We start from the raw sequence: 25,305 nt of genomic DNA, 5'->3' as shown, positions 1-25,305 counted from the left end.
CTTTGTTGTTAGAAGGAAAAGTGTCTCTGTTATGTCGAGTACCAATCAGCCACCGCCCACTCTCGTCCAAGAATGTGCCGTGTTTAAATGGCCCACTGTGTACGGAGACCCTGATATGATGGCGGTGTTCCACATGATGTCAGAGACCCAGATTGTTTAGCATGATTAAGCGATGCTCCTCGTGAGCAGATGTTAATCTAACCTCATCTCTGGGCTCTGGATTGTGGTAAACCCCATCCCCCCTGTCTCAAGGGGTCAACGAGCACATTTAACAGCATACTGTAAATTATGGATGTGTCAACAAGAAGTAAATACAATTATACATAGCACACCATCAAAATAAAAAAGGGGATATCATGGTCAGTATTAAACGACTATCGAATGGAGCCAAGGAAATGTAGGTCAACCACAAGGCTTTGTTTGATTTTTTTTTGGTGCTGTTTTAACAGCATAACATTTTTCAACTATTTCCTCTTTCCGTGAGTATAAAATATCCATCAATCCATTTCCTTTAGCGCTGATGCTCACTGGGATCAAGGGTGAGCTGAGTCTATCCCAGATGACTTTAGGCGAGAGGTACAAGGTTTGAAGCCTTCACATTCTAGTTACTTTGTACCACAATAAAAATGTTTACATACAGTGAACACCCACTATTGGCACGGTAAGGGGAATAATTGATGCCCCCCCCCCACCAAAAAAGGTCAAGAGTATATGCCACAAGTAATGACAAAGCACTACTTTTGTCCAAATGAAATTCCTCATTTCACTCCAACATGGATACTTGGCACCAATGCATTGGGAAAAAAGTCACTGTCATAACAATAATGCATCTGCTTATCATTTGAAATATAAAGACTTTCGTCCTTGTCTGGAGCAACAAAGCCTGACATCATAGCTTGTGTTTGGAAGAAGATAAGAGAGACAGCTGCACCTCAGGAAGGGTGGAGGTTGGGACAGAGCAAAACATTCACTATGTACTGTACTTCTGTTGGCTTTTTAAAAAACCTTTTTAGAGTAGCTACACTTCATGGATAAACCTTTTCAGTTCATCATCTAATATAGCAGCCTTCCATCTTCTATAGCTCTTGTCCTCACTGGAGTTGAGAGTGAGCTGAAGCATATTCACACAATTAAAGAGGTTTATTTTCTTTCATTTCCCCTGATCCTTCCGGTGGCTACTGGCGAGGCGTCTCAATACTTTTGTCCACATTATGAATCTCCTTGCGGTGCACGCATATAGAAGACATGCACCTTACCTAGATAAGCACGCGATCACAGTGTGTTATGCTTGCTCTTTTATTGCGTTTTTTTTGTTCATTTTGCCGCAAGCCTCGACTGCCTGGGAGCTCCGTGAATGAAACGTAACAAAGAAGAGAGCTCTGATGTGTGCACACATGCGCGGGAGGGATTGAAGATGGTCAACAACTGTCTATCAGTGACCCACAGCTTCAGGCAAGAACAACAACAACTCTGCTCCACAGAGTGCAGGATCTGGAACGAACTGTAATCTTACACTTGAAGTCATCCCTTCATATGCGTATGTGGACATGAGTGCTTTGACTTTAGTAGAAAACGCGTGTGATCGCATTTGTGAATGAAGCATTGGTTTTCTTCAACCCTTCAACTATTGTTTGATTCCAATTCCAAGTTCTGACATTTGACAGCAATAATTGACTGCATACTCCAAATGCAGTGGGGGCTATCTATCTATACCGCCTCCCTCCATCCAAAATGCTGTTACATTTACGCCAGATGAAACAAGAAACCTACCACAAAGGTCAACTTCCGTTGGGCCAGTTCATAGAATATTCTTCCAAAAGTCTTTGGATTCATTCATATGTTGTTTTGCAGGGTTAGGGTTAGGGTTAGGGTTAGTGGGTAAGGATTCAGGTATGGGGGTAGGGGTTTGTCATGACTCGGTTCAGTTTTGATCTCTGTTCCAAATGAAGTGGGGCGCGGTTCTGTCCAGTGGTGCACCTGGCACGCATTACAATCAACCATTTAAGGCTCTAAGTAGGCCTGGTCCCAAATCAATTGCGGGTGTTAGACTATGCGTGTTATTAATATGATATATTTTTGTGTCTGTGTACACTGCATCCTATCAGTTTCAGTGTCACAACAAATTATTAAAAACTAAAAAAGCAGGTCACCTTTAACCGCCGGTGGCGCGTGACCTCCATCACCGTAAGTTGTTAGCGGTCAGCAGTCTGCGCTTGCAGCTTGCAATCAAAGCTGTTGCGATAGGATCTTTTGCGGTTTGGCTTTCCTCTTGTCCTTTCACATCAAGCTATTTCTGTTGATATTACCCTTGCCTTTTTCAAGCATTTTTGTTTTGACTTATTTTAGCGTCATTTGTTGTACGTCGTTGGTCTTGCGTATTTTTGTATCAATCAAATATTTTTGTTTTGAACCAAACCAGAGAACTGTGTACGTTTGAGGTATCCCGAACCATCGACAGGTTAAAACAGCATTAGAGAGATCATGCACACTCAAGTAACAGACGTCAGAGGGGGGCCTTGATACCCGCACCAGAGCTGCACCTTTAAAATACTTTCACTTAAAGATTAAGGAGTAATCATGTATTTATTCATGTCAGAAAGGCTATTATTACATTTTGAAATGATATTTCATTCAGAATTTGATATTGGTGATTATGAGGAGATTCTTGACATGGCTCCAATATACTGCATGTGTGCATGGAAAATGAAAAGTTAAAAGATGAGTTAAAAGTGATTCAGTTATGACGGAAATGCACAGAGTCCCTTCGGTTCAAGTGGTATGACATTTCAGGATCCTGAATTTATTATAGTTTAATTAGAACAGGAAGTAGCCGCTTTTTCACCGTCAAGGAGAATGCATCAAGGCCTCCGGCAACTATGCAGACCTGTCATTTTCCTACAGAAATGTCACTTTTATGGCCCAAATCGAAGCAATGGAAACAGGTCATTGTCACAGTTGGTGGATGGAGGCTGCAAAGATGTGACAAGGACGAGGGCTGCGGGGGTGGGAGGTGGGGGTGTTGTAGTGGCGGGTAGGGGGGGGCGCCTTGCTGGAGGAAAGGTCATGAACTGACTTGTGAAAAAGTCTGCCACTTTAACACATTGATTACTGATGTCAATCATTGATCATCATCAGGAGCACATTGACAGAAGTGAAACGCCAGTCAAAGTCCTTTCAGTTTAATTGAAAACGGTGGTTTCCGGTTTCAACTTGTCCTATTCATTTTGCTGAAACCAGACTTCACTCCACTTGAACTGAATCAAAAAACGAGAGTTTCCATGAAACAGCACCTTGAGTTTGCAAGAAAACTACACTGTTTTGGGTAAATGGTGCTCAGTGGTAGTTACTGGTAGAATGGGAAACTACTTTACAGACTGCTTTTGAATTTTGGAAATAAATAAATAAAACAGAAGGAAGGACAGAGAAAGGAATGAAGATGAATGGAATGAAAAAGAAAGACAATGAAGTAGTCCATCAGGGAAGTATGAAAGAAAAAGGAAATCAAACAAGATTCAATCCTGGAAAGCAAAGGAAATGGACAGCGAGATTTGCATGTGTGCATCATAAACTTCTAGGTTTTGGTTTGAATCTCCAATCAGAAGCAAGAAAGTAAAGAGGAAGGACAAAGAGGTGCAGTTTGAATGGGACAGAAGTAAATATCTAAAGAAGATGAAGAAGGCGGTCTTAAATAAAAAAAGAAAATTATTGTATGTCGTGCTACGACTGAATATGTACAGTATGTAAGTGAGTGTGTGTGTGTTCGCGTGTGTCTGCCCACGGCAATGCTCTAGAATGGACTGTGCTGAATATAAATCAGGTGACTGAACAGGCGGGGGCTTCTTCACAGACAAGCCCAGAAGATTGTGTCATGCCCACTCCAACATAACTGACACATACACACACATGTACGCATCCCACTTGGCGAGCAACACAACAGGCACTGTAGTTACCAGCCAGCCTTTACAGAGCCCGGACTGACTGACTGACTGCCTCGCCTCTTTGGAGTGCTCATCTTATCTGTGCAAGGAAGGACTACTTATTTTTTGTGAAATCCACTGTGGTGGTTGTAAATATCTTCCAAGTGGTAGACCGCTGATGCTGAGGCGTATGGGTGACTCCAAGAGAAGAGCAGGTGACGCGGTAACCATGTGGATCCCGATCCCCAGCATGACTCGTCCTCAGCGGCTGGTGCTGTATGGGACGTGTGCACTGGCATTATTAAACTCTGTGGGCCTTTTAATGCTTCTGATCCAGCAGAATCAACAACACATCCTCCTGGAGCACGCGGGAGACAGGCTGACTCAGGTGGAGCAGAGCTCAGTGGTGGAGTTTCTCCAAGAGGTGCCCAGAGAACGAGCTGAGAGGAATGTGGCTAAACCGCAGTATCAATTCTCCAGAAACAAGAGGAGCGATGCGATTGAGCTGGATGAGCGGCAGGAGAAGACGTTAGAGGTGACGCAAGAGAAGGAGATAGGGACGGATGAGGAGCAGGAGGGAGAGCGAGAGGTGGAGAAGGAGCTCGACCGTCAGGAAGATGTGGAGACCGAGCAGCAGGAGGTCAGCCTGGAAGTCGGAGAGGAAACTGAGATGAAACCAAAGCACAATCCGAAACACAAGCACCGCCATAACCATCGTTACCACAAGCAAGACGCGCACGATGATATGATGATGATGCTCACTTATTCCATGGTGCCGGTAAGATGACATCCAACTGGATGGATGGATAAATAGATAGATAAAGACAGGCATGTATTCTTTATCTTCTGCAAAAAAAGGCTAATATTACTGCAGCTTACTGAGTTAGTTGTGACACTGTTCTTTGTATGTCTCTGTGTGCATAATACTGCCACCTAGTGGCCAAGGAGTGCACTCCACAAAGAGCAGCACATAGTCCATTGAATTGAAGCAGCAAAATGTGGTACAAACTAACTGTTTAATTATTTACTTTAAATTTCATTATGTTATGAGGGTATAGTTTTATGAAATACAGTACAGTATTTTAGTTATTTTTTGTAATTAAAAACACATTACAAAAATGTGTGTTGTTTTTTGGAGGTGAGGATGGAACATATTAATGGCATTTTCATGGCATGTCAATGGAAAAATTGCATTTTGAGGTTTGAGCAAGGGCAAAGCCAGAAATTTTATAGAGGAGAGGCCAAAGTGATACACAACCTCAGTGAGGGGTGGCTGTGCTTGCGTCCTTTTTTTCCTTTTTTCTAACTTCAAATACAGAAAATCTAGTCCATCAAATTAATCCATTTTTTAGCCAAACCTCTTAATCCATTTTAAAAATGGAATGGGGCAGCAGATATTTAAATTCCACATTTGTGACAAAATGGTACATTGTGTTAAAATTACAAATGCGTTTAAAATGCTCTTTTTTTCCTCAGATTAAATTGTTGGTCGACATTTGTAACAGCACCAAAGGAGTCTGCCTCGCTGGTACTGTCTGACCTACACGTGCATGTTTTAGATTCGCCATCATATTTACTAATGCTCCTCAATTATCTCTCACAGGGCCACCAGGACCACCTGGTATGTGACAATCAATCTCGCCATTATGTTCTGTAAATTATGTATTCTCGCTCCAGTTCACAGCCGACCAATTTTTTGTGTTATTGTAGGTTTGCCCGGTGCGGACGGCATGCCTGGCATTAATGGGACGGATGGCATTCCTGGGCTGAACGGGCTTCCTGGCGCTGATGGTAAACGAGGAAAAAGGGGTAAGGATGAGGTGGTACTGTAGTACACTTTACGAGGCTTGTTCACATTTCCCACACTCATCATGTCACTTTTCACTCACACTTGATCACTGCTTCGCGATGTTTTGCGAGCACAAGCGATGCAAAGCTAAGTTCAATGGAGAAGCTTTGACAAGTTTAACAGGTCATGACAATTTTTCCAGTTCATGGGATGTTTTTAGAGTTGTGTTGAGTGCATGAACAAAGCCTTGGTTGTCACCCACAGGACTGCCTGGTGAAAAAGGAGAACCGGGGGATAAGGGAGAGCAAGGAGAGCAAGGCCCCCCCGGAGAAGATGGCCAACCAACCAACGATGTCATTATCAAGGGTGAGTCACGACGGGCTGTTCTCACTCGGATAAGAATGACCCATGAGGGTTTCCTTTTTGTTCAGGCCCCCCTGGCCCTCCTGGACCCCCTGGACCTGTGGGGCCCCCTGGACCTGCAGGACCTCAGGGACCCCCAAGAATGAGGCACCATAGAGCCTACCTACAAGCGGCTCAGACCATGGGTGAGGGACAAGAGAAAGAGAGAGAGAGAGAGAGAGAGAGAGAGAGAGAGAGGGAGGGAAAATTGTAGGGTGTGTGAAACAGCTATTGGGAATTTGAAGTAACTTTCTTTCATCTCTCTCTTTAATGCCTTTTCCAGAACCATTGTATTCAATTCCAAATGATGAGACCTTGTTTGTGAAGACAGCTGGGAAACTTCATGAGAAGGCACCTAAGAGGAATGGTGTGTTCAAAAATTCATTATAGTTAAACCGGCAAGATTGTGCAAAAAAAAGGCCTGGCAGGGGAAAAAAATCTTGTAACTAGGCAAAGCAATGACATCTCAAGCATTTCATACACAGAGTAATTCAATGTGCTTCAGACAACCAAAAGTGTGTCATGTAAAGGCATTAACAAACAGAAATATTATACATGTATATATCTCACACACACATAATTAATTGGTCGGTCTGGCCCTAGTTATTACTTTCATTTTGTTCTCCCCTTAGAGTGCCTGATAAAGTCTCTGATCAACCCCAGAAATGTGACAAAGATGGAGAGCACATTTGGCACATGGATGAAGGACACTGCCGTGCTCAATGACGAACGCGTATGGGTGGCGGAACACTTTTTGGGTTTGTTGACGGGCATCACGCTATAGAACAGATATGCTTTGAAGGAGGAATGAGATGTCTTTGCTCACAGGTCGTCTGCTGAGGGAGTATCAGAGCATTGCGGCATTGCAATCCAACAGCAGTGACATTGTGAATGTTCGAAAGTTCTACCAGGGATGTGGTCACACAGTGCACGGTGGATACTTCTACTATCAGATTGCTGGAACGTCCAGCATTGCCAGGTTAGCAATACCACACAAACTCATGGACAGCCATTTTCACCTTTATTCCACACCCTTGATTTACTAATTGGCTCGGTGTCCTCACCAGTAAGACAATTCAGCGCACTACAATAACTTTGTCGTACCGTTTTTTCCGCTACAACTCACCACTCTGTTACAAAAGACAATTCGGATGTTGTAGTACTGTACGCTCTTTGTTTTAACTTGTAGGAAAACTTTGGCATACAGGTAAGAGAACTGCATTTTACTAGTGAGGCAAAGGTATGCCAAAGTGCAACAGGTGAGGACAAAGAGCGTACTAATATACAGTATGTACCTTGTGTTGATGGTCATGGGAAGCAGAACTTTGCAGTATTAGAATGCCTAAGGTGCACTAGTAGAACAACTGTGTCTTACAAGTAATGCTTCCCCTCAACTATTGTTTCGTATTCATGCACACATTGTTGGTGAAACCTGGTTTTCCTGGATGACAACTACATTACTCGTGATGCTTAACTACTAGTGAACATTTTAGTACTACAGGTTCAGAATCCAGTGCATGCCACATGCCGACTAGTCAGTCATGTGCATAGTGTTTCAGTGGCTTAAACTTTTCTCCAGTACAGTTAAGTTGGGGGACATGACTCGAGTGAGACTCAAGTCGCTATATTCGGGGCGTGGAATTGGCTTGCAGAAAACTTGGGAACACCTTCAAACTATCAAAACGATGACTTGAATTGCATGACAAGTCATCGTTTTGATAGTTTGAAATCTGCATTTTATGAAGGAAAACAAGAAAGACAGAAGAAGAATGTTTTTGTTTCCTTCACGCCAATGTGACAAACCAATCGTCATTTTTTGGTGGTGAGCATGTCCGCCATATTTGATGTGGCAACGCCACCGTAAGCAAATGCACGTCGACTTAACTCAACATGAAACAAGTGACAACTTACAAAGGGCAAAAGGTGAATACATCTCAGTCACCCATAGACAGTCACTTACTCGATTTGTTTAAGGCAGGGGTGCCCAAACCTTTTGGACCGAAGATCAACTAACCTCCCGGGATCTACCCTTACCGGCACACACATGTACACATGTACACGCACGCACGCACGCGCACACACACACACGCACGCACGCACGCGCACACACACACACGCACACACGCACACACACGCACACGCGCACGCGCACGCGCACGCGCACACGCACACGCACACGCACACGCACACGCACACGCACACGCACACGCACACGCACACGCACACGCACACGCACACGCACACACACACACACACACACACACACACACACACACATACGTGTTTTGGTGCATTTTCAGGACGTCCGTTTGTTCACCCGACATATGGGTACATGCCTTTCCCGTGGTCCTACAGGCTCCAAAAAAATATGGTAACCATGAAAAAAAAATCAGGAAGACAGCCATCTATTCAGATTTTGGCTAGGACGTAATTTTTTTTTGATTTATGACAAAACTACTACATATGAGGACATTGACAGGTTTTTGTGTATTATGGAGACAGTCACCTCAAACACACTACCATTTCATGTTTTTGTGAATTTTGAGCCCCCTAGATACACATCATTTTCAAGTATATATGACTTATGAAGACCAGCTAAGAGTAAAGTGTGTATTTTTAAATTGACTCATGTTACATACCAACAGTATATGTTAGGCACATGTGTCCAATTGTCATGCTCGGGCATGGGAAGAACTCTACAAAGGAAGGAAGCCCAGATTCAAACATTCAAATACCAATTGCTGAACTGTGAGGCGAATGTGCCAAACAGTCGTTACACCCGTCATCCCTCAAATATTCACATTAATAATACAAGATAGTAAAATAAGCTGTGAAGAAGAAGAGACGGTTAAATATGTGGTCAGTCCACTTTCTTATTTTTTAATTACTGACAAATATGAAATTATGAACACAGAAAACATGCCACCTCCTCTCCATGACACAAAGCACTGCAATAGATGAGGGTTGTTTGAACTGAAGAAGATTATGTCAAAATGTGAATACTGCGATGAAGAATTTTTAATGAATCTGGCGATATATTGTGCCATGTGTGTAGCAACTTCTTTAGCTACCGTTAGACAAAAGCAACTTTTCAAAAAGTATTGAAATTCTTGAAATAGGATGAATTCAAATGTTTAGGGTTTTTCCGAAATATCACCTCAAACCTAATAAGCCTATCTTTTGTGAGAAGTTTGTATATCGTACGTACGTTTATATACAGCAGGGGTGTCCAAGGTCGGTCCTCAAGGGCCGCTGTCTTTTTGTTTTCCAGCTCTCCCAGGATGTTCTAGTGCTGCATCAGAGCTGACTGATGAACTGATCATCTGAAACAGGTGTGATGCAGCCGGGAGAGCTGGAAAACAGGCACGACAGTGGCCCTCCAGGCCCAGATCGGGACATGCCTGATATACAGTATAATTTACATGTTCATACATCTTCAAGGATTTTCCAAATTGCTCTTGAAGATCATGAAACAACAAACGTGAAACACAGTATTAAACAACAAATATGAAATCCATAATTGACCATCCCACCCTAAATGCACCATTGCTATTGCTTTAGTTAACTTGAACTGAAATGTACCCAGACGTGCTCGCATTTCAATGGACTAGCCATTCATTTCCCTTTTTAATGCAGTTATATCCTGTTGTGGATGTAGTTTTTGATGGACACCCAGCCTCTGTCTTTCAGAGCTGCTGGCTCTGCGTGGAGACAGGACTCCCAGCTCGTTTTACCTGAAACTTTATGGCTTGTTATGAAATCAAACATATGTCGCTCAACAGCCTTCACTTCATCATCTGTCCACGTGCGTCTCTTATTCCCACCTGTAAAAGAAGGCATTATTTATTAAAAATGGAAAAATAAAATAATCAAAATAAGATATTACAGGAAATAATGAGAATTTTGAAAATTTGAGAATTTTGAGAATTTATCTCTCATTCCATTCATGGTCTCCAGAGGGTTCAGTCAGGTCACTTGGTGTCTGGAACATAACATTACGGTGTCAAAATATTCAGCATTCTTCATTCTGACCAGTTAAGAAATGAATAAACATTAATTATCATTGAACATTGCTCACGGGAGAGTTTGGGATGAATATACCACACTATAGAAAGTTAACACTGTTCAGTTCTGTGGAACAGCAATATGGGGACATTCGAACACAGGCTCTCCAGAGTTAGGTTAAGACAAAAGTCATGTCACCTGAAACACACTCAGGTTTTTCAGGTCTGAAGAAATATGAGGACATGACGACTGAAATAATGGAGAGTCCATGTTTCTGATTTATAACTTCTCCTGTGTTTGTCAAAGAAAGCTGAAAACTCAAACCTAGTATATCATGATAAGAAGTAGTAACCTGTTGTAAGGATGAAGTGGATCTCTCACTCCATTCTTGGTTTCCAGAGGGTTCATTCAGGTACCTGTCACTTGATGTCTGCAACATAACAACATTACGGTGTCAAAAGTTTCAGCATTCTTCATTTTGACCAGTTAAGAAATGAATAAATCTTAAATATTATTGAACATTGCTCACGGGAGAGTTTGGGATGAATATACCACACTATAGAAAGTTAACATTGTTCAGTTCTGTGGAACAGCAATATGGGGACATTCGAACACAGGCTCTCCAGAGTTAGGTTAAGACAAAAGTCATGTCACCTGAAACACACTCAGGTTTTTCAGGTCTGAAGAAATATGAGGACATGACGACTGAAATCATGGAGAGTCCATGTTTCTGATTTATAACTTCTCCTGTGTTTGTCAAAGAAAGCTGAAAACTCAAACCTAGTATATCATGATAAGAAGTAGTAACCTGTTGTAAGGATGAAGTGGATCTCTCACTCCATTCTTGGTTTCCAGAGGGTTCAGTCAGGTACCTGTCACTTGATGTCTGCAACATAACAACATTACGGTGTCAAAAGTTTCAGCATTCTTCATTCTGACCAGTTAAGAAATGAATAAACATTATTTCTCATTGAACATTGCTCACAGGAGAGTTTGGGAATAATGTACCACACTATAGTAAGTTAACACTGTTAAGCTCTGAGTAACAGCAATATGGGGACATTCGAACAAAGGCTCTCCAGAGTTAGGTTAAGACAAAAGTCATGACACCTGAAACACACTCAGGTTTTTCAGGTCTAAAGAAATATGAGGACATGACGACTGAAATCATGGAGAGTCTATGTTTGTGATTTATAACTTCTCCTGTGTTTGTCAAAGAAAGCTGAAAACTCAAACCTAGTATATCATGATAAGAAGTAGTAACCTGTTGTAAGGATGAAGTGGATCTCTCACTCCATTCTTGGTCTCCAGAGGGTTCAGTCAGGTACCTTTCACTTGGTGTCTGCAACATAACAACATTACGGTGTCAAAATATTCAGCATTCTTCCTTCTGACCAGTTAAGAAATGAAAAAAACATTATTTCTCATTGAACATTGCTCACAGGAGAGTTTGGGAATAATGTACCACACTATAGTAAGTTAACACTGTTAAGCTCTGAGTAACAGCAATATGGGGACATTCGAACACAGGCTCTCCAGAGTTAGGTTAAGACAAAAGTCATGACACCTGAAACACACTCAGGTTTTTCAGGTCTAAAGAAATATGAGGACATGACGACTGAAATCATGGAGAGTCCATGTTTCTGATTTATAACTGCTCCTGTGTTTGTGAAAGAAAGCTGAAAATTCAAACCTAGTATATCGTGACAAGAAGTAGTAACCTGTTGTAAGGATGAAGTGTATCTATCATTCCATTCATGGTCTCCAGAGGGTTCAGTCAGGTCACTTGGTGTCTGCAACATAACATTACGGTGTCAAAATATTCAGCATTCTTCATTTTGACCAGTTAAGAAATGAATAAATATTAAATATTATTGAACATTGCTCACGGGAGAGTTTGGGATGAATATACCACACTATAGAAAGTTAACACTGTTCAGTTCTGTGGAACAGCAATATGGGGACATTCGAACACAGGCTCTCCAGAGTTAGGTTAAGACAAAAGTCATGTCACCTGAAACACACTCAGGTTTTTCAGGTCTGAAGAAATATGAGGACATGACGACTGAAATCATGGAGAGTCCATGTTTCTGATTTATAACTTCTCCTGTGTTTGTCAAAGAAAGCTGAAAACTCAAACCTAGTATATCATGATAAGAAGTAGTAACCTGTTGTAAGAATGAAGTGGATCTCTCACTCCATTCATGGTCTCCAGAGGGTTCAGTCAGGTCACTTGGTGTCTGCAACATAACATTACGGTGTCAAAATATTCAGCATTCTTCATTCTGACCAGTTAAGAAATGAATAAACATTAATTATCATTGAACATTGCTCACGGGAGAGTTTGGGATGAATATACCACACTATAGAAAGTTAACACTGTTCAGTTCTGTGGAACAGCAATATGGGGACATTCGAACACAGGCTCTCCAGAGTTAGGTTAAGACAAAAGTCATGTCACCTGAAACACACTCAGGTTTTTCAGGTCTGAAGAAATATGAGGACATGACGACTGAAATAATGGAGAGTCCATGTTTCTGATTTATAACTTCTCCTGTGTTTGTCAAAGAAAGCTGAAAACTCAAACCTAGTATATCATGATAAGAAGTAGTAACCTGTTGTAAGGATGAAGTGGATCTCTCACTCCATTCTTGGTTTCCAGAGGGTTCAGTCAGGTACCTGTCACTTGATGTCTGCAACATAACAACATTACGGTGTCAAAAGTTTCAGCATTCTTCATTCTGACCAGTTAAGAAATGAATAAACATTATTTCTCATTGAACATTGCTCACAGGAGAGTTTGGGAATAATGTACCACACTATAGTAAGTTAACACTGTTAAGCTCTGAGTAACAGCAATATGGGGACATTCGAACAAAGGCTCTCCAGAGTTAGGTTAAGACAAAAGTCATGTCACCTGAAACACACTCAGGTTTTTCAGGTCTGAAGAAATATGAGTACATGACGACTGAAATCATGGAGAGTCCATGTTTCTGATTTATAACTTCTCCTGTGTTTGTGAAAGAAAGCTGAAAACTCAAACCTAGTATATCATGACAAGAAGTAGTAACCTGTTGTAAGGATGAAGTGTATCTATCATTCCATTCATGGTCTCCAGAGGGTTCAGTCAGGTCACTTGGTGTCTGCAACATAACATTACGGTGTCAAAATATTCAGCATTCTTCATTTTGACCAGTTAAGAAATGAATAAATATTAAATATTATTGAACATTGCTCACGGGAGAGTTTGGGATGAATATACCACACTATAGAAAGTTAACACTGTTCAGTTCTGTGGAACAGCAATATGGGGACATTCGAACACAGGCTCTCCAGAGTTAGGTTAAGACAAAAGTCATGTCACCTGAAACACACTCAGGTTTTTCAGGTCTGAAGAAATATGAGGACATGACGACTGAAATCATGGAGAGTCCATGTTTCTGATTTATAACTTCTCCTGTGTTTGTCAAAGAAAGCTGAAAACTCAAACCTAGTATATCATGATAAGAAGTAGTAACCTGTTGTAAGAATGAAGTGGATCTCTCACTCCATTCATGGTCTCCAGAGGGTTCAGTCAGGTCACTTGGTGTCTGCAACATAACATTACGGTGTCAAAATATTCAGCATTCTTCATTCTGACCAGTTAAGAAATGAATAAACATTAATTATCATTGAACATTGCTCACGGGAGAGTTTGGGATGAATATACCACACTATAGAAAGTTAACACTGTTCAGTTCTGTGGAACAGCAATATGGGGACATTCGAACACAGGCTCTCCAGAGTTAGGTTAAGACAAAAGTCATGTCACCTGAAACACACTCAGGTTTTTCAGGTCTGAAGAAATATGAGGACATGACGACTGAAATAATGGAGAGTCCATGTTTCTGATTTATAACTTCTCCTGTGTTTGTCAAAGAAAGCTGAAAACTCAAACCTAGTATATCATGATAAGAAGTAGTAACCTGTTGTAAGGATGAAGTGGATCTCTCACTCCATTCTTGGTTTCCAGAGGGTTCATTCAGGTACCTGTCACTTGATGTCTGCAACATAACAACATTACGGTGTCAAAAGTTTCAGCATTCTTCATTTTGACCAGTTAAGAAATGAATAAATCTTAAATATTATTGAACATTGCTCACGGGAGAGTTTGGGATGAATATACCACACTATAGAAAGTTAACACTGTTCAGTTCTGTGGAACAGCAATATGGGGACATTCGAACACAGGCTCTCCAGAGTTAGGTTAAGACAAAAGTCATGTCACCTGAAACACACTCAGGTTTTTCAGGTCTGAAGAAATATGAGGACATGACGACTGAAATCATGGAGAGTCCATGTTTCTGATTTATAACTTCTCCTGTGTTTGTCAAAGAAAGCTGAAAACTCAAACCTAGTATATCATGATAAGAAGTAGTAACCTGTTGTAAGAATGAAGTGGATCTCTCACTCCATTCATGGTCTCCAGAGGGTTCAGTCAGGTCACTTGGTGTCTGCAACATAACATTACGGTGTCAAAATATTCAGCATTCTTCATTCTGACCAGTTAAGAAATGAATAAACATTAATTATCATTGAACATTGCTCACGGGAGAGTTTGGGATGAATATACCACACTATAGAAAGTTAACACTGTTCAGTTCTGTGGAACAGCAATATGGGGACATTCGAACACAGGCTCTCCAGAGTTAGGTTAAGACAAAAGTCATGTCACCTGAAACACACTCAGGTTTTTCAGGTCTGAAGAAATATGAGGACATGACGACTGAAATAATGGAGAGTCCATGTTTCTGATTTATAACTTCTCCTGTGTTTGTCAAAGAAAGCTGAAAACTCAAACCTAGTATATCATGATAAGAAGTAGTAACCTGTTGTAAGGATGAAGTGGATCTCTCACTCCATTCTTGGTTTCCAGAGGGTTCAGTCAGGTACCTGTCACTTGATGTCTGCAACATAACAACATTACGGTGTCAAAAGTTTCAGCATTCTTCATTCTGACCAGTTAAGAAATGAATAAACATTATTTCTCATTGAACATTGCTCACAGGAGAGTTTGGGAATAATGTACCACACTATAGTAAGTTAACACTGTTAAGCTCTGAGTAACAGCAATATGGGGACATTCGAACAAAGGCTCTCCAGAGTTAGGTTAAGACAAAAGTCATGTCACCTGAAACACACTCAGGTTTTTCAGGTCTGAAGAAATATGAGTACATGACGACTGAAATCATGGAGAGTCCATGTTTCTGATTTATAACTTCTCCTGTGTTTGTCAAAGAAAGCTGAAAACTCAAACCTAGTATATCATGATAAGAAGTAGTAACCTGTTGTAAGAATGAAGTGGATCTCTCACTCCATTCATGGTCTCCAGAGGGTTCAGTCAGGTACCTTTCACTTGGTGTCTGCAACATAACAACATTACGGTGTCAAAATATTCAGCATTCTTCATTCTGACCAGTTAAGAAATGAAAAAAACATTATTTCTCATTGAACATTGCTCACAGGAGAATTTGGGAATAATGTACCACACTATAGAAAGTTAACACTGTTCAGTTCTGTGGAACAGCAATATGGGGACATTCGAACACAGGCTCTCCAGAGTTAGGTTAAGACAAAAGTCATGTCACCTGAAACACACTCAGGTTTTTCAGGTCTAAAGAAATATGAGGACATGACGACTGAAATCATGGAGAGTCTATGTTTCTGATTTATAACTTCTCCTGTGTTTGTCAAAGAAAGCTGAAAACTCAAACCTAGTATATCATGATAAGAAGTAGTAACCTGTTGTAAGGATGAAGTGGATCTCTCACTCCATTCTTGGTCTCCAGAGGGTTCAATCAGGTACCTTTCACTTGGTGTTTGCAACATAAATAAGATATTCCTAGTTCTACATGGCAATACAATATTCTCAATAATTGAATGATAATGGCTGCTAAACATTTTCTTCAAAAGTACTTCAATTATTTTTGCCCCAATATGATCAATGGCATAAAAAAAACATGCTGTTGTTTATTGTGACATTTTTGGGGTAAATACAATGTACGAATAAAATCTGTCACTGTGACAGGCTTTGGTTGCAGCTCTTGTCATGTGCTTGCGGTAGCCATAAGAATTAGATAGCAGGTAGATTGATAGCATACCTTTATAATCATTGATCTACTGGGCTTTCAAACAAGGCTTGTTGACTCCAGATAAAAGGAGCAGCCTCAGATTCAGGGCTCAGTCTGGTTCTTCTTTGTGAGATTATCACCACCAGTAAACATCTACAATGGAAAGTGAGAAGAAGTCAGCCAGACAAGCAAGCACAATATTATGGCAGCACTTATTTTGGCTCAGAAAGTACTGAGCCAAAGGAATATTATTTTCTTCCTCAAAAATACAAAAATTCAATTCATCAAACATTTGCTGGTCAGACTAATAGATTCGGGCAAACCATTTGTCAGGCAGATAACAATGTAAAATTAAAATAGAGTAACACAATATTGTCTTGACCAAATGTACCAACAAAGCTGAATTCTGCTATAATTTTATTGCAAACGTTTGTTTGTTTTTTCATTGAAACGGTGTACAATTGAATCAGCACAAGAATAAACAGTGTAAATACACCGGGCTTAGCGTAAATGCTAGAAGTGCCTGGCCCACTTTCATTAGGCTACCTGTACTAACTAATTTAAATTAACTGCAATCGAATAAAACAAATACTGCACTGAAATAAACATATGGCACCAAAACCAAGTTCCACAGACTGTGTTGTTAAATATTTAGAAAAGTTTTCCAGAACCTTGCCTGCAGGACATGTCCACATTACTTTTACTGGAAGCTTATTAGCATGCTAACGATCGAGCTAGCTAGCTAGCTAGCTGTCTTATTGAATGATATTACCTTTGGTGGGCACTGTTAAACACGGTTATATTAAACAACTTCTATGTTACGGTAAGATAAACGAAAAGGAATTGCTTACCCGATGGTCATCCATGCGTGGTCGTGTTTGAGAGTAGGATTGTCTGGCTGCTTCACATGTTGGATTTTGTGTCACTGCTAATTGATGTGACTTATCAGGACGAGGGCGGGGAAAATGTGTGAGTCAGTCCGAAAAAGATGACATTTGAGGTCCTGCACAATGACGTCACTGAAAGTGTGTTAAAAGTGTGTTAAGTACCGAAGTTGGCCACTAGTTTTCCAAATGAAAAGTGAGTCGAAAGTTGAACACACTTAAACACACAATTTCTGAAAATTGTGCTCTTTCAGGACATCACTTATTTTTGGTGTGGGAGTATCCTCGTGAGCTCTAGAGTAGTGTAGACTGCGTGGAAATATGAGGACGCGAAAAATGTCCTCATTTTTCCACAGGTCCTCATTGTGAAGGTGTGTTATCATAAAATTGTCCTGAGATGTCATGAATACAAATGCACACACACACACACACACACACACACACACACACACACACACACACACACACACACACACACACACACACACACACACACACACACACACACACACACACACACGCCATGATGAGAAACAGCCTGAAACTGAGGCATGCAATGCACTTTTGCAGCCTGTTAACTTTCGTAGCTCACACGTACTGTTTTAAAGTGCTTCCCTGGGCCCTCCTAGATTCCTATTCTTTGCCCGTACCGTCGGTGAGTTGTACACGAAGCAAACTCTGAATGAGAATGATGACGATAAAAGATGGAGCGCAACAGCTCTGATCACAAGCTGTTATTGCAGACTGCTGAGCGTTAACAACTTCCGGTGACGTAATCACGTGCCACCGTAAATTCAAGATTGACCTGCTTTATTGTTTAAATATTTTTGTGTGAAAACGAGACTGATAGGATGATGAGGGTGCAGCGTACATTAACACACACACAAAAAACACATTTCTAACATGTACAAAGACACACAAATGGTTTTTTGTGTTTTTTGTCCTCGACACTCCTCGGATCTACTTGGGACCTATCTTAGATCTGCCGGTAGATCAGGATCGACGTAATGGGCACCCCTTGTTTAAGGGATTGCCACCAGAAAAAAACCAAAAAAAACATATGTAGTTTTAAAATCTGATGATCATACATGTTTACACCCACATTCAACATATTTATCACCACATTAACAGTGTGCCACTGAATGAAGTGTGCATATTCAACAAGTTGAATTTTATTTCACTTTTACAGATGTAAAGGTCCACTTAATTTTTTTAATTCAGTGAATATCGTCACTCCGATCGATGTTGTGACTGAGCAAGATTGTGTGACTTGACGTACGACTTGCTTGAACAAAGTAACGACTCGACTTTGAAATTTGGTGGCGACTAGACTTGCTTCCTTTTTTTCCACAGTGACTAGAGACTTAAAGGTTGCTGCTTAAGACTTGAATGTAATGTGACTGCTTCCCATCTCTGAGATGTACTGTATTCATACTGTATTTAGGAATGGAATCTTTGCTTCGTTATTGATTAAGATTTATGGGTACTGTACAAGTTCTACTGTATATATTTTTTGGTAAATTTTGGTGGTAGCTAAATATTAATTAAGGTTTACTTGGTGTTAAAAAAAGAAGAGAAGTACTGATTTAGTTGTTTAATGCAAATAACTGGCGTGTTGTGTTTTGTGACAGATTTGACTTGGATACTAAGAAGCTCCTCACACTCACTATAGTTGACGCTCTCTATCACAACCGTGCCTATCTGCTGCATAATTCCAAGACCTATTTCAAAATGGCGGCGGACGAGAACGGCCTGTGGTTGATCTACGCCTCCAACTTGGACGAGAGCATCGTGGTGGCCCAATTGGACCAAAAGACTTTCTCCATCACCTCCTATATAAACACCACCTATCCACGCACTAAGGCCGGCAACGCCTTCATCGCCTGCGGCGTTCTGTATGTCACGGACACCAAGGATGCCAGAGTCACTTTTGCGTATGACCTGCTAAAGGGTAAACCGGTTAATGTAACCTTTGACCTGAGGCCTCCAGGTGGAGTGTTGGCAATGCTCTCCTACAGCCCCAAGGACAGGCACCTGTATGTGTGGGACAACAATTATGTCAAACTCTATGTGGTCCACTTCATCTCTGATGAGTGATGACTGATAATCAAACTCTAGATTAAAAAACAATATATGTCCAAGCACATAGTTAGCTCTTAGACCAGGGATTCTCAAAGTGTACGCAAAAAGGGTCAATCACTGAAAAGTACAAACTATACATAATACGGCAGTGGCATAAACTTCCAGTGTACAGTGGATTAAACATGAAATGACAGTGGTGCCTTGAGATACGATGCATCATTCCGTTTTTTTTTTTGCTTTGACTAGCAAACAAATATTCCATACATCCCTGCTAAAAACAACAAAAACAACAACAACAAAAACAACACCATACATTAGCATGGTTTTGTTGTGATTTTGTGGTGACCGGCAGCAAAAGTAAAACAGCCAAGATTCAAACAGCCAAACTTTTGGTCACTGGGCAACTTACTCCGAACGAGCCCACAGTTGATAAGGGAGGGTTACCCAGTGTGCGTAGTTTCAGATGTTTGAATCTGGACTTTTGCTGACAGTCTTGCTAGTGACACCTGTAAGACCAATATACTGCTGTTGCGCTGCTAGACACTGGTGACACCGGCAAGACCAGCATGAAAACGCCAAACAAAACCATGCTGGTCTATGCAGTTTTATTTATGTATTTATTTATTGAAAAATGGGACGAGTGCTGTATAGTTGAAGGTTGCTGTCAAACTAAACATGAAACAAAGAGATTTGTACCTTGTGTATTTAAAACAACCACAACGTTTGCCCAAGTCTGCTAGCTAAATGCTAACACATAGGCTAAATCAGGGGTCTCCAAGTCTGGTCCTCATGAGCATGTTCACGCATTGCACTGCTGAACTGTTTATTGAATGCCCAATGGTTGGCTAACTATTCGCACACACCCGCACATACACAACTTCCAGGTAAATTGATCAAAGGAGTCCACCTGCCTCCACACACCCATACACATATATACACCAAATATCTACATGACACATACTAAAATATTATTCAGTGCAGTTTTCCTTATTCGAAACACATTACAAAATGATTATACATCTCTTTGGAAAGGCAAAAGTAGATTTGAGGGTGGTTACGGAATGAATTCAACACCATCCTTTTTAAGTCCAGTGCATTTGCATTTAATTTTTCACTATTTATTTCGGTACATCTTAAGTGTATCATACTTTATGTGAAGTTTTCCTCCTGTGTTTAAGAGCAGTGTTAAGGTTAAAACTGTAAATAATTTGCCATACGATAATAGAGAAAACACTATTTAGCAATAAAACCTCTGCCTCATTTTATCAACATTTAGTACTACTAGCTACTGTGTGTTAATGTTGGTCATTAAGTTGGTACTTGATATAAAATGTTCAAGAACCACTGCATTAGAGCTGTTAGTTATATCCCATTCGCAATGTTTATTAATGTGTCTTTTTGGAGTTCCTAACATTTTCACAACTTCTATCAAACAAAATATAATTTGTACCAACTTTTTTAAGATACGAGTTGATATACCATTTGTAGGATTTTATCTAAATGTATGTTATCTCTTTATATCTTGTACATATTATGCAATAGAAGCAGAATCGACAGGAAGAAAAAGGAAGAACTAATGACAACAGTGCTCAATTACCAGATGAAATAAAAATAATTTATTCACTTTACAAAGGTAAATCTCACATCATGACCTGTTCTTTCTTTCTGGCATCAGTACCTTTCAAGCACCTGCCCGTGATACTTGTTTGTGTTGCCGTGCATGCACACACACTAATACACACTGATGCACACGTGCACACACACACCAGTAGGGTCACTGGTAGAACATATACAATACATATTGTGGGCTAAAATATAGGGACAGAAACATAAAATTTGTTTCATAAATAACTTCCATACACCTAACAAAAGCTACAACTAATTCAGCCGATATGATACAAACCAAAAAAATAAAGAAATGCTTTCATGTTAGATGTTTTATATATATATATATATATATATATATATATATATATATATATATATATATATATAGATATAGGAGAGAGAGAGAGAGAGAGAGAGAGAGAGAGAGAGAGAGAGAGAGAGAGAGAGAGAGAGAGAGAGAGAGAGAGAGAGATTGTATACTTCTATAATTTATATATTAAAACTATTTCAAACATTTGACTACTAGGCCAAATAAAGCCAGACATTCATTTGTATTTAACAGTTAGTTTCTTCTTCCGTAATCTATTTGAAATAAATCATTTTAGTGTCTCCAGAATGTGAGTGCAAGTATCAATTTTTTCTGGTCGAACAGAAAAAACAACTAGCAAGGTATTTCACACTTACAGACTAATAGACTTATGTTGCACGTGTCCCAGTCAAGTCAGATACAGTAAAACCCCTTACATTCCTAAAATAAAAGGCATTTAGTTACAGTTTTCAACACAGGAATTGTCATTCAAACAAACACATCAATAAATAATAAAATTCAATTATCAAAAACAAAAACACCAAAACATAATTTATCTTCTTGGGCAAAAAATATCAGAAGTGAACTTTTGTTTCCGCTTTGGGTGAATGATGAAGCGTGGGGGTGTCAGATGGATGAAAACATTGAAATCACAGTCACAAGAATACAACATAATTTTCTCCAACAGGAATGTTCAAGCAGTGAAGCTGCCACACAAACAGGCATTTGTAGGCAGGTGGGCGGGCACACACAGCACAGTCAACACACACACACATGCTCACGCACGCGCGCGCTCACACACACACACACACACACACACACAAACACACACAAGGCCAGACCGAGACAAGTCAGTGTCCGTGAAAGTGTGTGTGTGTGTGTGGGGGGGGGGGATTCACTACAGGAGCAATGCAGCATCAACTCTTCCATAAGGGCTGAGAAAAGCTAGGCATAAAGGAGGGAGGAGCGGGTGGCGGGGGGAAAGAAAAAAAGTCCAACGAGTTGAATCACACTTTGGATACCACTGACTGAAGAACAAACCACAGTGCCGGTTTACAGTGGATGCTAAGAGAGTTCAGCTATGGGCACAAAATGACGACAGTTACACACGTTTTAAAAGTTTTGCCAGAGTACTTTTACAGAGCACTGTCAATAGACCTGTGATTGCACCGCGGAACGAGAACAGGACATGCATAGCTTCCCTATGGACACGCTCTAAGAGTAGAGAGTCTTCAATAAAAGAACAAGAAATCTAGCTTTAAAATCAAGGATGTTACCTTATGCTTGAAACTTCTGCTTGTAGCCTTTAGGGAAAACACACATTTGCAGCTCCGTTTATCAATCAGAGGTGGACTTCTGAACACTTGAAAAGACACGGCAAGCTTTTGACCAGCTCATCTATTAATGCCTCGTGAGTGTTGTGTAAGCGTTTTTTTTCCCCTTTCCCCCTAAGAGTTCCTCTTCGCACCTTCAAAAGTGGAAGAAAATTACAGGACATCGACCAAGCTGCTGGGGATGTTGTAGCGGTCTGGGAGGACCCTCATCTTCAGGGTGCCGTCCGCCCCACAGGTGAAGATGCGATTCCCGGGACGCGCTTCCACCTGCATGACGCCGGCGCCGATGTTGCGGAAGATGGACTGTTTGGCGTGCTCGCTGCCAAAGGAGTGCATGAGCCCGTGGCCAGCGAGCTTCCACACCTGGTGAAAGACGACGGAACAGTCCGCTAGGGCTGCAGCTATCGAATGTATTTTGGTGTTCAGATATACGCATGGAATTTTAAATCGAATAGTCTCATATTAGAATATACAGTATACATATATATAAACAGTATATATATATATATATATATATATATAAACAGTATATATGTACCGGTATACTGTTCCAACTGGTTTTGATGCTTTGAAAATCAACATTTCATACTTCAATTGAAATGGTGCATAGCAGCACACTATTTGCCGCTCTAGAAACATTAGTGGGAATTCAGATAAAACTCTCCACATAAATTTGGTTCTATGTGACAAGTGACATCAGAAGCAGAGGACAGATTCTGCCATTTAGTGGTGACTGAACATTAATTCGGGACAACGTTGTATTGCTGTCGTCCGAAGCAACAGTTTGTGAGGGCAATAAATGACCCCCCCCCCAAAAAGGCTGGAAAACGACTTATCAAGTCTGTAGACAGAAAAAAAAATACCTCGAGCATTTTTTTGAACCAAGGTACTCAAATTACTCAAGGAGCTTTTTCACAACAGTCCATACAATTAGGATAGCAATTTTCCTCATTGAAAAGAATTGAGATGCAAATCATGTGTTACGCCCACCCCCAAAACCCCACGTTATTTCTCAAGAAAAATGGCACTGTACTGTGAACATCTACAGCATATTCCTGGTGCAACATTTATAAATGTGCTGATTTATGTTTTTTCAATCGTTGCTTTAGGGTGACATTTGTGGATTTCTGTTATTTGGCAGACAGTATTTCTCTTTTCAATTGAGTGGGTGGATTTATTCCAGGAAATTGGATGAATTTATTCCCCAAAGTCTATTATTCATTTCATTGAATTTCTCTTATTGTGTCCCTTATGTGTTTTAGAGTCATCTGAGTTGCAACGTCACTAATTCGCCTAAGGCCTTCAGAATCAATACTGTAGTTCTCAAATATGTCATTTAAACTATATAAACAATGCATCCGTTTCTTATACCAATAAGACTTCTAAGGCTAGCAAGCCGATTGTTTAATCGGATCACCACCGGTTACCTCCGACTTCGACGAGCAAGTATATCCAGAGTCATCTGCAAACTCCATTTTGAAATCAGCATGTCCTTTTGTTTGTTTATAATGTCATGCTGTGATATAGTTACTGATTCTGCACTCTCCCAAATGATGGACATGGCACAGTTGTGTGCTGTTATATTGCGTTTCTCATCTATAATTGCTAGATGATGGTGGATTAAGTTAGGTAAGGCCACATTGATCCGCATCCGCAACTAACAGCTTCCAGATAAGATGCTTAGTGTGGTCATTAGCCATTGGATCATGTGTGGGATATTTGTGTTTTTACAGAGGAGCGTTGGTGTCTCACCTTCATATTGCCCTCTGCGGAGCCGGTGACAAAGAAGTCCTCAAAGGCGTCCAGGGCCAGCGCCTTGATGGCGGAGTCGTGGGCTTGGAAAGTGTGGAGCAGCTGTCTCTGGCGAATGTCAAACACACACACGAAGCCCTTTCTGCCTCCAGTGATCAGCAGCTGCTGTTTAGGAGCGTACTGCAGCACAGTGGCCCCGTTCTCATGGCATGGGAATGCTAAAGGGAGGTAAAGGACCAAATATCGACGTCGTTAGAGGAGCATTTAACAGAGGGGGGAATGTGTGGGGAATGATGCATGGCTTTCTTACCGTGGACCATGGTATTGCTGGGTGAAATCAGAGTGTCCCACAGGCAAACATTTCTGTGGAAACCCAAGATCAGTTGTGCCACTGTGTACCAAAAAGGAAAAGAGCGGTAATGTTGAGACCAAGACTCGGTGCTCACCTGTTATCATTGGACTGTCCGGCAGTGGCGATGAGGCTCGAAGATGTGATGAAGGCAAAATCGCCACAGGTCTTTGTGTGGCACTGCCAACTCTGCCGGCGAGATCAGACAAAAAAGGATGTTGTTCAAGAATCTATCAGGCCTTCTTCGATTTTACGGCCTTTTCATTATGCTTGTGAGCAGTTTTGGCCATAGAGAAAAATGTCGTATTAAGTTAAGAAGTGGCAGATGCCTCCTCGATTGGCTGTACAAAGTCTGTTAACTGCATGCAATATATTGGCTCACCCCCACTCACCCATTTTTAATATGCTTATATTTATATTTATTTATATACTTTTTGTCTTCTACTTTCTCCCTTTCATAATTTTGCTGCTGTAAATTGGGAATTTCTCTATTGTGAGACAAGTAAAGTTTACAGAGGTTATCACGTCTTCTTCAAATCAAAACTGGTTCATCCATCGTCTCCATTGAAGTGCAGTGAACAGTTCATAAACGAAGGATATTACAAGATATTGCTTCCCTGTTCAAAAATTGAAACACAAAGTCCTTAGACAAAAAACAAACATTTTAGGTAATGTGTCGAGAACAAAACCCTTTTTACCCAAATTGGACAACACCATCCAACAAACAACAACGAATGAAAAAAAAAATTTATTGTTTGCATGGTCT

The 25,305-nt window shown here is 40.7% G+C and overlaps 2 protein-coding genes and 1 long non-coding RNA gene across 7 annotated transcripts in view; 1 reads left to right on the top strand and 2 right to left on the bottom strand.

Annotated features, from left to right (window-relative positions):
- The first annotated feature begins 3,289 nt into the window (after nucleotides 1-3,289).
- gldn (gliomedin) lies at nucleotides 3,290-19,401 on the top strand. Of its 2 annotated transcripts, XM_052063721.1 has the most exons (10): nucleotides 3,295-4,695; nucleotides 5,394-5,445; nucleotides 5,521-5,538; nucleotides 5,628-5,726; nucleotides 5,971-6,072; nucleotides 6,138-6,254; nucleotides 6,392-6,475; nucleotides 6,741-6,866; nucleotides 6,937-7,087; nucleotides 18,739-19,401. In XM_052063721.1, exons 1-10 carry the CDS (start codon nucleotides 4,096-4,098, stop codon nucleotides 19,202-19,204), a joined length of 1,815 nt encoding a protein of 604 aa, XP_051919681.1. In that variant the 5' UTR covers nucleotides 3,295-4,095; the 3' UTR covers nucleotides 19,205-19,401. The 2 variants fall into 2 exon arrangements, with proteins under 2 accessions (XP_051919683.1, XP_051919681.1); XM_052063723.1 differs by lacking the exon at nucleotides 6,392-6,475 and having other exon boundaries at nucleotides 3,290-4,695.
- On the bottom strand, nucleotides 10,922-15,975 carry LOC127599648 (uncharacterized). Its single transcript, XR_007962156.1, has 3 exons — nucleotides 15,895-15,975; nucleotides 11,378-11,455; nucleotides 10,922-10,999 (listed from the first exon to the last, which is right to left on the bottom strand). It is a non-coding gene; the product is annotated as an uncharacterized LOC127599648 (long non-coding RNA).
- Nucleotides 19,402-20,790: 1,389 nt separating the features above from the next.
- The window catches only part of dmxl2 (Dmx-like 2), a 38,776-nt gene continuing 34,261 nt past the window's right edge, over nucleotides 20,791-25,305 (bottom strand). For all 4 annotated transcript variants that reach the window (XM_052063704.1, XM_052063700.1, XM_052063702.1 and 1 more), the window contains 4 exons: nucleotides 24,637-24,728; nucleotides 24,501-24,553; nucleotides 24,191-24,408; nucleotides 20,791-22,801 (listed from right to left, as the gene is read on the bottom strand). In XM_052063704.1, coding sequence (XP_051919664.1) covers nucleotides 22,592-22,801; nucleotides 24,191-24,408; nucleotides 24,501-24,553; nucleotides 24,637-24,728 — 573 coding nt within the window. In that variant the 3' untranslated portion in view covers nucleotides 20,791-22,591. The remainder of the gene's footprint in view (nucleotides 22,802-24,190; nucleotides 24,409-24,500; nucleotides 24,554-24,636; nucleotides 24,729-25,305) is intronic.

The sequence above is a fragment of the Hippocampus zosterae genome, chromosome 4 (assembly GCF_025434085.1).
Source record: "Hippocampus zosterae strain Florida chromosome 4, ASM2543408v3, whole genome shotgun sequence".
NCBI classification, from domain to species: Eukaryota; Metazoa; Chordata; class Actinopteri; order Syngnathiformes; family Syngnathidae; genus Hippocampus; species Hippocampus zosterae.
The sequence above is the reverse complement of the archived record's forward strand: the minus strand, read 5'-3'. Positions and strand labels throughout refer to the sequence as shown.